Source organism: Macaca thibetana, chromosome 1, assembly GCF_024542745.1.
Source record: "Macaca thibetana thibetana isolate TM-01 chromosome 1, ASM2454274v1, whole genome shotgun sequence".
Lineage (NCBI taxonomy): Eukaryota > Metazoa > Chordata > Mammalia > Primates > Cercopithecidae > Macaca > Macaca thibetana.
In genome coordinates this window covers 179,664,543-179,679,051 of record NC_065578.1, presented here as the reverse complement: position 1 = coordinate 179,679,051, position 14,509 = coordinate 179,664,543, and the positions used below count along the sequence as shown (strand labels likewise).

At 47.3% G+C, this 14,509-nt stretch overlaps 1 protein-coding gene across 2 annotated transcripts in view; it reads right to left on the bottom strand.

Moving 5' to 3' along the window:
* The window catches only part of NCF2 (neutrophil cytosolic factor 2), a 37,083-nt gene extending 23,383 nt beyond the window's left edge, over positions 1-13,700 (bottom strand). Inside the window, exons 1-3 of one of the 2 annotated variants that reach the window (XM_050765900.1) lie at positions 13,243-13,700; positions 9,673-9,755; positions 1,003-1,111 (exon numbers count right to left, since the gene is read on the bottom strand). In XM_050765900.1, coding sequence (XP_050621857.1) covers positions 1,003-1,111; positions 9,673-9,755; positions 13,243-13,416 — 366 coding nt within the window. In that variant the 5' untranslated portion in view covers positions 13,417-13,700. The remainder of the gene's footprint in view (positions 1-1,002; positions 1,112-9,672; positions 9,756-13,242) is intronic. The other variant, XM_050765903.1, reaches the window with a different exon arrangement.
* Positions 13,701-14,509: the final 809 nt, after the last annotated feature.

Genomic DNA, 14,509 nt, shown 5'->3' with positions numbered 1-14,509 from the left:
CTACGACTAAGAAACCCTGCTGGAGAAGCTGGTCAAATGGCAGCCAATTCCCACTGCAAAGCCCCATCTTCCCAGACTGTGAGAAGTGAAGTTCGTTGCTAGCTTGCTGCAGAGTAGAGGTGGGGCCACATGTCCCCAGGGGCCGAGGGTGGCTACAGACTCTATTATTAGCCCCGAGCGACCCTGGGAACACTTGGCTTCTTGTGCCTGAGAAACTAAAGCAAGGGGACTTTTGTCAGCGATTTTTCTAAAGAAAGGTCTGTGACATTTACAGGAATTTTGGTTTTCAAAACTGCTAGTATATATTTGGAAGTAGGAGGGGTAGGAAGGGCCAACTGGAAAAAGTAAATGAACCTGCAAAGTCAAAGCCAGTCATGTCTCTCCCTTTTGATAACAGAGAAAAGAAGTTGTTCTGCAGAAATCTTTACCTAAATATGTGCCTTGAGCTGTTCTTGAGCAAGAGGGGACAGATTTATTCCAAATTATCCTCACTCTCTCTTTAGGTATCAATCAAGTACATGGGATAAGAACCATGGATAGTTAAGAGTGTGGTCTATAAACCTGAGAACTGAGCAAGGTTCTGGCAGGTCCTGCATGGACAATGAACTCATGATTTTGGATTTACTAGCAAAATGCTGAACAAATAGCTTGTCAATCTGAATTGCTAAACAAAACATGCAAATTATCATGAATATTTCCACAAGCCAACACACTCGTGTCCAGCCTCCCTTCAGAGAGCCCAGTGGGCTCATTTTTGCATGGTCCTTTGCGCCTCACATTTATAAAATGTATGCCCCCAGGTAACTGATGACAATGCCTTGATGAGCCTGAAATAATCCATCTCAGTCTTTTCTTCAAGGAAAATCTGAGTCTCCAGGCAGAGGAGGTAAAATGGCTTTTCCGAGCTCCTGGAGGTGTCAACAGATCACTGTGCATCTGAACTGTCAGCTGTCCATCCAGCCATGATCCCCGCCTGCCCAGGCCAGGCCCCGTTCTCCTTACCTCACAGGCAAACAGCTTGAACTGGAGCCCCAGGATCTTATAGTCTATCAGCTGGTTCCCTCGAAGCTGAATCAAGGCTTCTTTAAGGTCTTTGATAGCCAAATCGTATCTGCAGGACAGAGGGAGAAAATACAGCAGTCTAGTGCATGGAGGAATCAATGCAGCATAAAATGTGAGTCTGTTTCTGTCTTCCCCATCTATTTCACTGGGACAAGAAGCCTTTCAGTTCCTTTTGACCCATTCTAGTTTTCAGCAATCCTGAGCCCAAGTATTCTACAGAACTCCTTGGGAATGGTGCTCCACCCAGGGCTGTGCCTCACAGCAACCCTGAGCGCCTCGTCTTGGACAGTCACAGGGAGTTTCTTCTCTATTGACTGCATACAACTGTCACCTTTCTGACAACCTGGCTTCTCGCTTTCCAGTGAAGCTCTCATTCTCTCTTGAGAGCTCCAAGCAGAGCCAGCACCTGCCCCCAGCCTGTGTCCCTGCAGAGTGTTCAGAGCTGATTTGGAATACTGCTCACTCCTGGCTCCCACCATCAGGCCAGGCCAGCCTGGCACAGCTCAGAGGGGCCCCTTCTCACAGCTGCCACCATCACCCCCCTGCCCACTGCCTTCGCCCATGGCTTCTTTTGAGTTCAGCTTAGAGCTTGGTTTTGTGGTGTTGTTTCCTCATCGCCCCCACTTCTGCCTCCTCCCCACACTTTGGAAAAGAAAAAAACAACCACTTAAGCTATATAGTATTTCCCCTTTTTTTTTTTTTTTTTTTTTTGAGACAGGGTCTCACTCTGTTGCCCAGGCTGGAGTGCAGTGGCAGGATTTCAGCTCACTGCAAGCTCCACCTCCCGGGTTCAAGTGATTCTCCTGCCTCAGCCACCTGAGTGGGACTGAGCTGGGACTACAGGTGAGCCCCACCATGCCCGGCTAATTTTTTATATTTTAAGTAGAGACCAGGTTTCACCATGTTGGTCAGGCTGGTCTCAAACTCCTGACCTCAATTGATCTGCACGCCTTGGTCTCCCAAAAGTGCTGGAATTACAGGCATAAGCCACCATGCCCGGCCCCAGATAGTTTTTCTAATGCTGCTCCCACTGCCTTGTGCTGCTGGATCGGCGTGAAGCTGACTGGCTCAAGGTATATCAGGGCTGCTGTCCTGGGACTTGTAGCAGAGAATGGGAGCTGGCCACATCAGTGGGACCCACAGGCATGTGGGTGGGACCTGGACACACAGTCCTGAGGACGCTGGCCCGGGCCTTGACCATGGGCTCCACAGAAGCCCTGGTGGAAGGGAGACATTGCTGGGCCATAGAGAGTGGGAGCAGCAGGCACAAGCTACCCAGCCCGGCTACCCTCAGCCTTCTGACCTGGCAGGAACAAATCTGGCTGCCTGGTTGTGGCTCACACCTGGGCAAGTGGACTGTAAGTCTGTGAGTCCCTAGTCCACCATCTGACCCGGAGCTGCCAACCTGGCTTCTCGTGGAGATAAGTCTGGAATGTGGACATGGGCTGGCAGGAATCCTCGAGAGGCAGTGTGGTGTAGCGAAGGGGCCAGGAGCCAGAGTCCAGATCCAACAGCTCTGCCACTAACTGGGGGACCCTAGCAAGTCACTTCTCTGGCCTGAAGTGCCACGCCAACATTATGGCAGCATATTGTATACAGGGACATGTTACATGCACAGAACATAGCATATAGGGAGCTTGCCAGTATATGGATCCCATTTCTGGAGTCAAAGCCACCTGGACTTGAGTCTTGGCTCTGTCACTTACTGTCTGGTGAGAAAGGGCAAGTTACCTAACTTCCCTAAGTCTGTTTCCCCATCTTTAGAATAAGAGAATAATAACAGCATATACCTCACAGGGTCACTGTGAGAAATAAAGGAGATGAAGCATTTGGGTACTTCAGACAGTACCTGGCACACACAGTAATTTATTACTGTTGTTGTTGTTATTTTACTTTCTTTAGCTCTAACACTCTACCAATTAATCCATACACCAGCCACTTACTACATGCTTACTTAAAGCTCCATGCCATATAAGCTATTGTCAGGATATTTTAAAAATACGTGATGTAGAAGCTGGAACTCTGATCTCATGGAAGTTTAGAGCTGAGCACAAGGGCTGGTTGGTCAAGGCAATCATAAGGAATGGGTGCTAGTGTGACTGGGGGAGAAGCCATCACTGTTAGGGTTGAGGTAAGTCACACAGCGGCAGCAGTGGCTATGCGGGAAATAAGAGAAGAGAGCTTGGGTGTGAAATAGGAAGCTGGCTTTCTCTAGTATCCCTGTTAATGAAGATGATTGTAAAATCTACTAAATGCATGCAGGCCATTCTTTAAGTAGCAATGGGCCTTTCATGTCTTTTCCACGCATCTTTCTGGGCTCCTGGAAAGATGAATAAGGTACCCAGAAGTATCCCAGAAATCAGGTTCCTCTTTCTAAGCCAGAAGGTGGGGTAACTAGCTTCAATTCACTGAGCCACTGAGCTTCTTCCACCGTGAAGGGGACAGACAGAAGCAGAGGTTTGCTGTTCCCTGGCAGCTGCAGTTTCCACTGTGTTCTATTGCCTGTTTGGGAGCTCGCTGAAGGTCTCAGAGGGCACACACTTTACATGCCGTCAGCATTAACCTACCAACGCGCCTTCCTCCCTGCTGAGCTGGCTAAGCAGATGGATTTCAGCTGGGAAGTGACACCACCTGGGTCTATCTGGCATTGCATGGGCCCAGCAAAATCCTCCTAATAATTCCCTAGCCCATCAAGATGTCTGCAGAGGCCCAGTGCAATGGCTCACACCTGTAATCCCAGCACTTTGGGAGGCTGGGGCAGGTGGATCACCTCAGGTCAGGAGTTTGAGACCAGCCTGGCCAACATGATGAAACCCCCGTCTCTACTAAAAATACTAAAAAATTAGCTGGGTGTGGTGGTGCGTGCCTATAGTCTCAGCTACTCAGGAGGCTGAGGCAGGAGAATCACTTGAACCCAGGAGGCAGAGGTTGAAATGAACCAAAATCACGCCACTGCACTCCAACCTGGTTGACAGAGCGACACTCTGGGAAAAAAAAAAAAAAAAAAAAAAAAAAGGTGTCTACAGATTTGGGCCTGGTGGGAGAGAGAGAGAAAGAACTGACAAGTTATTCAGAGCATTTGCTTTGTTTTAAAGACAGCGTGGATCTGCCCAGGCAATATGGCAAAACCCTATCTCACTAAAAGTACAAAAAATTAGCCAGGCATGGTGGTACGTGCCTGTAGTCCCAGCTACTCGGGAAGCTGAGGTTGGAGAATCACCTGAGCCCAGGAAGTCAAGACTGCAGTGAGACGCGATTGCACCACCCCACTCCAGCCTGGACGACAGAATGAAATCCTGTCTCAAAAAAAAAAGAAAGAAAAGAAAGAAAACCCAACAACCAAAAAAACAGGGTGGGGCCAGGGGCTGAGGCTTGAGCCTGCAGTTCCAGTTACTCTGCCAGAGGCTGGGGCAGGAGGATCACTTGAGCCCAGGAGTTTGAGGCCAGCCCGGACAATATAGTGAGACCCCTTCTCTAAAAAAAAGATTACTTATTTTATTTATTAATTTTGTTATAGAGACAGGGTCTCACTATGTTGCTCAGGCTGGTCTCGAACTCCTGGGTTCAAGCAATCCTCCCACCTCAGCCTCCCAAAGTACCAAGACTGCAAGTGTGAGCCACTGCACAGGGCCTAATTAATTAATTTTTAAAACAGGGAGGGGGCATCCTTGCTCAGTGTCGTATTTAAACATGTCTCTGAAAGCATCGGCCGGCTTCCCAGCCCCCTCCCTCCCTGCTGCAAGCCTCTCTTCGGCCTTTCCACTTGTTTACCCAGAGCTGCAGCCCTGAAGGGGGTTCTGCTTTGACACACAGCTCTTTTCCCACTGTACAGGGTCGCGATAAGCTCAGTATGAGAATCCCAAAATAGCACTCAGCGCTGTGTGCCCGTGGCCCGCGCTGCCGCAGCCCCTGCCTCCCTCTAGCCCTTCTTCAGTGGTTCTCTTCGGGGCCATTTGGAAGCATCCCCCAGGAGGCAGCCAAGGTGCTGGCAGCTTCCCGCTGGGCTCTGCTGGGCTGGGCGTGGGTGCTTTCTTCACACTCACACTTCAGTGACACCCCATGGGGCGCCTTGACTGCACCCAAAGCCCGCTCTCCTCCCAGGCAGGGTATCCACCAGCTGAAGCAGCGACCTTGCCATAGCTTTTCACAAGCTCCAGGCTTGAGAGAGTTTATAATTCCCATTTCTGTAATACTCCTGGGAGGTTTCTTAGGAACCGCTGAAGTGAACTGCTTGTTCCCGTGCTGCCAGTGCCCCATGCGTCCAGAGTCCGCAGCTCATACACCTGCACCCAGGATAATGGAATCTCAGCAAGCTGAAAGAACGTCCAAACATCAGACACCTTTGGGAGGCTGCAGTGGCTGCTGTGACAGAGGTTTGGGCCCACTCCCTTTCCTGTTTCCAAGTCAGCAGGGAGAAGGCTTTGCTATGGAGCCTCGTTAAGCCAGCTCCACGGAATGGGTCTCACCCTTATTGTCATGCCCTAGGATTCATAAGGCACAGGATCTGAAAGACAGCTCTGAGCCCCTGTGCCTTTCAGATGACAAGGCTGGGCCAGAGAGGCGAGACAGCTTGGCCGTGGTCATCACTGAGACTCCGCCTGCCTTTTCAGAAATGGGCTCTAACTTTGTTCTGTTGGAACTTCATAATGACGGAAGAGCAATACAAAAACATATGAAAGTGGGGGAAATAGAAGGAAATAGAGGGGGGAAAAAACTCCATCCATAACATTATCAGCCTTAAACAATTGCGTTTTGTAATCTGAGGGAATTCCTTTTTTCTTTTTTTCCAGACAGAATCTTGCTCTGTTGCCCAGGCTGGAGTGCAGTGGTGTCTTCTCGGTTCACTGTAACATCTGCCTGCCAGGTCCAAGCTATTCTCCTGCCTCAGCCTCCCAAGTAGCTGGGATTACAGGCACCTGCTACCATGTGCTGCTAATTTTTTGCATTTTTAGTAGAGACGGAGTTTCGCTATGTTGGCCAGGCTGGTTTCGAACTCTTGACCTCAGGTGATCCACCCACCTTGGCCTCCCAAAGTGCTGAGATTACAGGTGTGAGCCACCGTGCCCGCCAATCTGAGGGAATTTCTATCCCACACATTAAGAAGTACTTTCTCTAGCCCCCATCCCACTTACTTAAAACTACCTTTTACAGCACTTACCCGCTTCTGCCTTGCATTACAGTTACTGGTGTTCTTGACTTGTTTCCCCTTTTTAATTTATAAGTCCCTTGAAACAGACTATATTTTGCTCACTTTTATTTAATCCAACACTCATTTATTGAGTAACTACTATGCTGGATACTGAAATACAAGCATGAGTAAGTAAAGATTTCTTCTCTTACGAAATTCGTAGAGTAGTGGAGAAGACAAATACGTACAGGGAGCAAATATCTGTCATGGGCCAGACATGTTACAAAAGGAGGCTCAAAAGAGGGAGTGGGCACTGCCCTAGTGGTTGGGCGTGGCTGGGGCAAAGGCACGGAGGATGCATGAGTGGGCGGCAGCAACTGGACCACATAAGAACAGGCAAGGGAATTTGGCTTTTATCCTGTAGTCATGGAAGCCACTGGAAGTTCTCACACAGATTGCATTGTTTGTTTTTTTACAAGATCACTCTGGAATACGAATGGAGGGGACAAGAGCAGTGGCTGGGAAATCAGTTTGGAAGTGACTGCAGTAGTCCTGGTGAAAAATGAGGGTCTCAACCAAGGTAGTGCTAGTGGGGATGGAGAGAAATAGGTGGATTTAAGAAATATTTAAGAGGTCAACCTGATGAGGTTTAGAGAAAGAGACATTCCCTGGATGGATCCCAGGTACAGATTCCATGAGAAATGGAGGCCAGCCATATGGGAGAGGGTGGCCTTGCCCAGGAATGGATCCTCAAGGTTCACATACGGACTTCTGTATCCATAGTCCCTGAATTGTACATAAACGAATGTGTGTGCTTGCGAGTGTATTTCTGGAAACACATTTTGCCATTTAACAACCACTGCTGCAGTCGTAAAAGGGAAAAGGGTCAAGAACAGAACTTCAAAGGGAATACCAACACCTAGGGAATTGCGCAAGAGAGCCGGCTTGAGGTTGAGATTAGTGCCTCATTTGTATAATTTCCTCATTGTTGAATTACAGATAAAACTTGGTAGATTTTTCTCTCAGGTGTAACTATTAATATTACCAATCACAGATTAATTGAATCCTGGGTCTTACTTTTAGACCTTTCCAAGATCTTTCTAATCACTCAAAACCGTAGCCTTCCAGATCCTGGGACTCACGGGCATTTTTTGGAGGAAATTCTTTCTGGGAGCCTTCACTCTTTTGCCGGTTAGTATCTCTTCTTTATAGGCTATTAGAGCTCACTAAGGAATGGCCTTCGAGTTTGTGTTTTGAGATTTAAGATCGGCTGAACGATTTGTTGTTAGGCCTCCCTGCATGTTCTATAGTCTGGAGATGGGGTAGCAGGGAGTGAGAAAGAGAAGGATGTTAAGAGAGGGGACAGGCAGTTAGACGGAGGCAAGGTGTCAGTCAAGATAAACACCTGCTGTACCAAAATATCTCATGTGTCCATAAATATATACACCTACTGCGTACCCACAAACATTAAAATAAAAAAAGTAAAATTAAAAAAAGTTTATAAAGTCATAATAAATATGTCACATTAAATATGGGGGGAAGAAAAAGCTAAATGCCTGGATATCTTCCCCCAATCCCAGGCTCTCTTTCTCCCCAGATTGCCATTGTGTCTGGTTTTTCTTTTAGAAAAGACTTCATTCACTTCTACTTTCACTTCTTCAGGTAACTAACTGCATCTACATCTTTAAAGTCCTTTGAGCATCTTGTGGTTGCCCTTAGCAACAGCTGCATACACAGGTTTTACAGGCTGTTTCTGACCAAACCATAGGATCAAAGCCTTTCAGGGTGGAAGAGAATCAGAGCCCAGCCCTCTGTCTGATGTCTGGACATCATCTACAATCTCCCTGCTGCTCCATCTATGCCTGGCCTCACCCTCACCCCACTCACACCATGCACAGACCATTTTCACTGTCAGAAAGTTCTTTATTAGGCCAGGCTCGGTGACTCATGCCTGTAATCCCAGTACTTTGGGAGGCTGAGGTGGGTGGATCACAAGGTCAGGAGTTCGAGATCAGCCTGGCCAACCTGGTGAAATCCCGTCTCTACTGAAAATACAAACATTAGCAGGATGTAGTAGCGGGCGCCTATAATCCCAGCTACCCAGGAAGCTGAGATAGGAGAATTGTTTGAACCTGGAAGGCAGAGGTTGCAATGAGCCAAGATCACGCCACTGCACTCCAGCCTGGGCGACAGGGCGAAACTCCGTCTCAAAATTAACAAAAAAAAGTTCTTCATCAGCCTGAGCCAAATTCCTTTTCCCTAGAACTTATGCACACTGGTGGAACAATTTCTACAAAGGGTCAGTTTCCCATCCCCCCAAACATTTGAAATTATCACTTAGAATTTTTTCCTTTGTTATTTGTTATGAGATATTTGTGCAGGATGAGAGGGAGGAAAAATTGAGATTAACTTTCATTTTGAATTTATTAATATTTGTACTAATTATTCCATGTTGACTATAAACAAACCTAAAAATACAGATAGGGTGATAGAAGAAAATGGATTTTCCTATAATCCCACTATCCAGAGAGAATTATTGATAACATTTTGGTCTATGGCCTTCCAGACTTTATTTTGTGATACAGAAATGGGACTATACTATACACACTGTTTTGAAATCTGTTTTTAAATTTAACATCTGGCTGGGCACTGTGGCTCACGCCTGTAATCCCAGCACTTTGGGAGGCTGAGGTGGGCAGATCACCTGAGGTCGGTAGTTCGAGACCAGCCTGACCAACATGGAGAAACCCCATCTCTACTAAAAATACAAAATTAGCTGGGCATGGTGGCGCATGCCTGTAGTCCCAGCTACTCGGGAGGCTGAGGCAGGAGAATCATTTGAGCCCGGGAGGCGGAGGTTGCAGTGAGCTGAGATCACACCCTTGCACTCCAGCCTGGGCAACAAGAGTGAAACTCCGTCTAGGGGAAAAAAAAGAAAAAAAAATTAATGTCTACTGCAAACGTTTTCTGTATAAGTGCATATGCTACTTACTTACCTGTATTAATTTGTTCTTATAATGTTAATTTCTATTATTGTTTTTGCAGCTGAATTATGTTTCCTCAAATGGATTAAACCAGGTTTTGAAAATGCATTTTGCTGGGATGAAGCCAGGTTTTGATGCAGTTTCATGATCATCCCCATACTGTGACAGCTGAGCACCTCATAGGAGACCTCCATGGGTGACCCCATCAGGGACACTGGTGGGGTGCCACACCAGCTGAGTATCAGGCCCGTGGTGGTTACCTAGACTCATTGTGCCTGTGACATAGCTGGTTTATAATCTGGCGGCAGACCTGCCTTCCCTCCCCAGTGAGAACTCCTGCCTCACCTGCTGCTTTATTGCATAACTGTCCCCATAAGGGCCAGTCACATTTCCCAGCAGAGGCTGGGAAGCTACTTCTCAAACACCAAGTCAGCAACACTGAGACCCCTTAGGTTTCTCTTTGAAATTCTCCAGTTGGTGCAACATGGAACCACTTACTTCTCTGTTTGGTAGTAGAGCATCCCTCGTTGGAAGTAAGCCACTGCCAAATGCTTGTCTCGGTTAATGCTTTTGGTAAAGGCCTGAGGAGAGAAGGGTCCAGACATGGCCATGATGCAAGGCAGCGAGGAGGTGTGAGATAAGCCACGGCTCACAGAACCCTAGCCCCCTGCGGTGCCTGGCTCTCCTGTCTGCCCTCCTCGGCACCTCGAGGCCCAGCCTGTGCTCTCACGGTGCATTCCGCTTCACTCTCACATTTATTTAGGAGCTTGAGTCTGGGACAGTGGTGTGCATCCCTTGCATCGTCATTTCAGTTCTGCTGTGGATCTACAAAACATTCCTGGAGCCATACATATTCCATCTGATTTCCGCTTTTGTTAGTCATATATGGCCTAGAAAAGCTACACAAGAATCCAATAATGGCCCGGTGCAGTTGCTCACACCTGTAATCCCAGAACTTTGGGAGGCCAAGGCAGGTGGATCACTTGAGCCCAGGAGTTCAAGACCAACCTGGGCAAAATAGTGAGACCCCATCTCTATGAAAAATTTAAAAATTAGTCAGGTGTGGTGGCACATGCCTGTGGTCCCAGCAACTTGGGGGACTGAGGTGGGTCGATCGCTTGAGCCCAGGAGGCGGAGACTGCCATGAGCTGTGACGGCACCACTGCACTCCAGCCTGGGCGGCAAAATGAGGCACCCTGTCTCAAAAAAAAAAAGAAATCCAATGATACAAATAAAGACAAAGTAGACTATAAGGGTGCAGACACTAAGGGATTATCTCCAACAGAAATCTTAGATTAAAAAGGACTAAAGCGTTTTCCCAAAGGAGCTCATCATTTTAAAAATGGACTTGATAATATGAAGCACCTTCTTTGTAACTGTCTCTGACCTTCTCTGAGAGTAGAATTCCGAATAGATAGTTTAGACGTTTACCTGATACTAATAAAAAATACATAATATCTATATTTAAAATATAGTGAGTTATATTTAATGACCTCATTCCCGAGTTCCTTTTTCATTAGTGTAACTTTCATTTCTATTATTGCTGTTTTAATAATATGATTAGATAGAAGCTTTGAGCCAGTAGACACTATGTTACTAAATCAGTACTTTAAAATTTTTGGTCTTCTGTCTTTCATTCATACGAATTTAACTGCTGTTTGCTCTAATTTCTTTGAGTTCTCTTAGTTTGAGTAGAGTACAATTTTACTGTGAAACAATGCAGCGAGACTGTGTTGTGAAGTGAAGGTAGAGTTTTTAGAGGTGATAATGATGTGAAACATAAAGATACAATTCCTGTGCAACACAACGGAGCACCTTGTCCAGGAGAGTAGTAATAACTATTTATTGCTCCCTGGAAGATAAAAAAGATAGGGAAATAGGAGAAGCTTCTTTGAAAAATGAAACATCATTAGCCGGGCTTGGTGGTGCATGCCTGTAATCCCAGCTACTTGGGAGGCTGAGGCAGGAGAATCGCCTGAACCGCTGAGGCAGGAGAATCGCCTGAACCAGGGAGGCGGAGGTTGCAGTGAGCTGAGATCGCACCACTGCACTGCAGCCTGGGTGACAGAGTGAGATCCATCTCAAAAAAAAAAAAAAAAGAAGAAAGAAAGAAAGAAAAAGCCGGGCGCGGTGGCTCAAGCCTGTAATCCCAGCACTTTGGGAGGCCGAGGCGGGCGGATCACAAGGTCAGGAGATCGAGACCATCCTGACTAACACGGTGAAACCCCGTCTCTACTAAAAAATACAAAAAAAAACTAGCCGGGCGAGGTGGCAGGCGCCTGTAGTCCCAGCTACTTGGGAGGCTGAGGCAGGAGAATGGCGTAAACCTGGGAGGCAGAGCTTGCAGTGAGCTGAGATCCGGCCACTGCACTCCAGCCTGGACGACAGAGCGAGACTCCATCTCAAAAAGAAAAAAGAAAGAAAGAAAAAATGATATCTAATGTAATAATGAAATTCTAACCTTTGTTGCATTTCTTCTATTCCTGTGAATGTACTGAACATTCAGTTTAAATAAATAATAAAATTTATTGCAAATGAAAATAATATAAATATTATATACATTGTTATATTTGTTTACTATACAAACATTCCATGAGTAGTATACAATTAAAATGATAACAAGTAAGAATGCATATAAATGCTAGTAGGAAGGGCTCAAGCAGGAAAACAAAGAAAGGCAGAGGGAATGAGAAGGCTAGAAGCAGAGGAATGCCAGGAGAAACAGAGACATGTGGGAGTGAAGGCCTGGGAGCTGAGAGGTGGGTGGTGGCCCACGCAACCTCGCCAAGGATCCCATATCCAGGCCAAGGCAGGAGGCTACAGTCGCTGCTGGCATAGCCGTGCCCAGACTAGCTGCCAATCTCTTCCTCCAGACAATGTACATTTTGTGTCCATCAGCCCTCAGAATGTGTGGTGCTGTTCACTCAGCCCCTCAGCAGGCCCCTGAGAGGAGGTGGGGCCACTGTCCTCCTTCCAGCCAGAGGCGGGGAGTCCTGGCATGCTCTGCCTTGGAGCCTGAGATTGACTTGTCAAGCTATGTGAGAACATTTCAGTCACTTCTCTGTCTTCCTGTCAGGAGGGTGTGGCTGAGGCTTGTTTACCTGCTGTTGGAGTGTGGAAGGCACTGGTTCTTTAAGGGACCTTGGGAGTCAGCCATTTGTCCACACATCCACACTTTGCAAAGACTGGCAGTAAACGGTAAAAATAATAACTAACTCTTATACAGTGGTGTGAAGTTCCACAGGACATTAATAGTTTGGCATCTCACTTAATTTTCATGATATTTAGAAACTCAGGAAGCTGAAAGCCAGATGTCTACACAGACTACATAGCTTGCTTAAGACTGAAAGTCCAGAGAGAGGCAGAGGCTAGGATTTGATCCACACCCTTCCCACCTTACCACGACCAATCCAAAAAATAATTATTGAGAATGCTTACCTCCATACTACGGTATTTGAGTGAGAAAACATAACGAAAAAGATGCGAGACATCCCACACCATGCCCCCAGCAGATATCACTAATCAACCACAGTACAATTTCCTCTTGACAGCCTCGGCATCCTTAAAGGGGTCTCCTTTATAATTGATCAGAATTGTCACTTGGGGTAAAAGCTATATTTTGTAAATGCCTCCCTTAAATCTCTTGAACAGGCAAAGTCAACACACATGAAAATCTTGGAAAGCAAAAGGAGGTGCCTTAGAATCAATAATCAGGTGTAAAGTGCTGGGATAGATAGAGATTCTGTGCCCAGAAGGAGTTCTGTGTAGAAGAAAGTACGACTAGGGCAGCTTTCACAAAGGTGTTAAAGATACTTGTGGAATGATTTTAATTTAGAAGATGGAGAAAGACGCAACCCTGGCTGCCCCTCAGAACCACCTGGAAAGCTTTTAAAACTGGCTGCCTGGGGCCCCTCCCAGACCAGTTAAATCAGGCTGTCTAGGGGTGGAGCTTGGACAACTTTTGTTCTTTTCAATCTCCCCAGAGGTTAGATTTCTGAAATGCAATGGGGTTGAGAATCATAATAACAAATGTACAGAGGAGGCCCGGAAAGAGGCACCTCCACTCACCTTCTCTGCTTCAGTCATGTTTTTCAGGATAGTGTGCATGCAGCCAATGTTGAAGCAAATCCGGGAGTGGGGGTCCTGGACGGCACTGAAGGCGTCCAGGGCTCCCTTCCAGTCCTTCTTGTCAGCTGCCAGCACCCCTTCATTCCAGAGGCTGATGGCCTCTGCCAGGGACATGATCAGGTAGAAACCAGGAGGCCAAGAGAGCTGCCAGGAGACAGGGAGAAGATAGGTTGGGGCGTCTCCCCCAGCAGGGCTGCCGTAGTGGCCCCCAAGGTGTTCACTTTCCGGGCCAGATGAGTAGAATGGGGCCCAGCCTCCCTTAAGATAACTTCTCAGTGTTGCAAATGCATCAGGAAATGTCCCCACCTTTTGACAACTGACTCATAACCCTACCATGAGAGAGAAAAGGAAAGAAGCAGAGAGAGAGGGCGAGTGGGGGTGGAGTGTGGAGGAGAGAGGAAGTACATCAGATGCTGCCTGAAGGATCAGTTCCCCAAAATGCTTCTGCTCTGTCACCCAGCTCCTCCTCTCTCTCCCACTCCTGTTCTGTGGTAGCTTCTGGCCAAAGCTCTGCTTCTAGAGCGAGGGCAACCTTGACAGGCGGAGGAACCCCCCTGACGCCCCTGGTGATAGTGACAGGAGGCAGCCAAATGTCTAGGCAGATAGGGGCAGGTCCCTGCTGAAACCCCACCTTCAAACCAAAAACAGCCTGAAGGCTGAAACACTAGGCTGCTGGTCCCAAATGAAACCCATGACCTAGAGTGAGAACTTCTGTTCCTGTTTGTCTGCTCTTTCCCAATTAATTCTTTCTGACTAATGCCTTTTAACCAATTGAATGTTGCCTTTTCCAGCACTACCTACGACCTGCCCCTCCCCTATTCTGAGCCCATAAAAGCCTCAGACTCACCTGCACTGGGGGGACTTTCCTGCCTTTGGGTAGGGGAATCACCCCTGCATCCCCTCTCCACTGAATGCTGCTTTTATCACTCAATAAAACTCCCCACCCAGGCCGAGTGGGCCGACCATCTCCTGCAGCAGGTAGCGTGGCCACTGAGGCATGGGCAGGGTGTCACCAGCCAGAGGTCCCTGGCTTACAATGTGATGGGGAAAAAATCCTGTGTCGCTGGGCCTTGACTTCCACACCCTTGTGAAATGGGAGTGTTGGATGAGAGGATAATTCTTTCCAGTCTTGAATGAATTCCTTGCTCACTTTTTTGTAATCCCATAGGCTGTATTAATATGTTAGTGTTTAACTTGAGCTGAAATG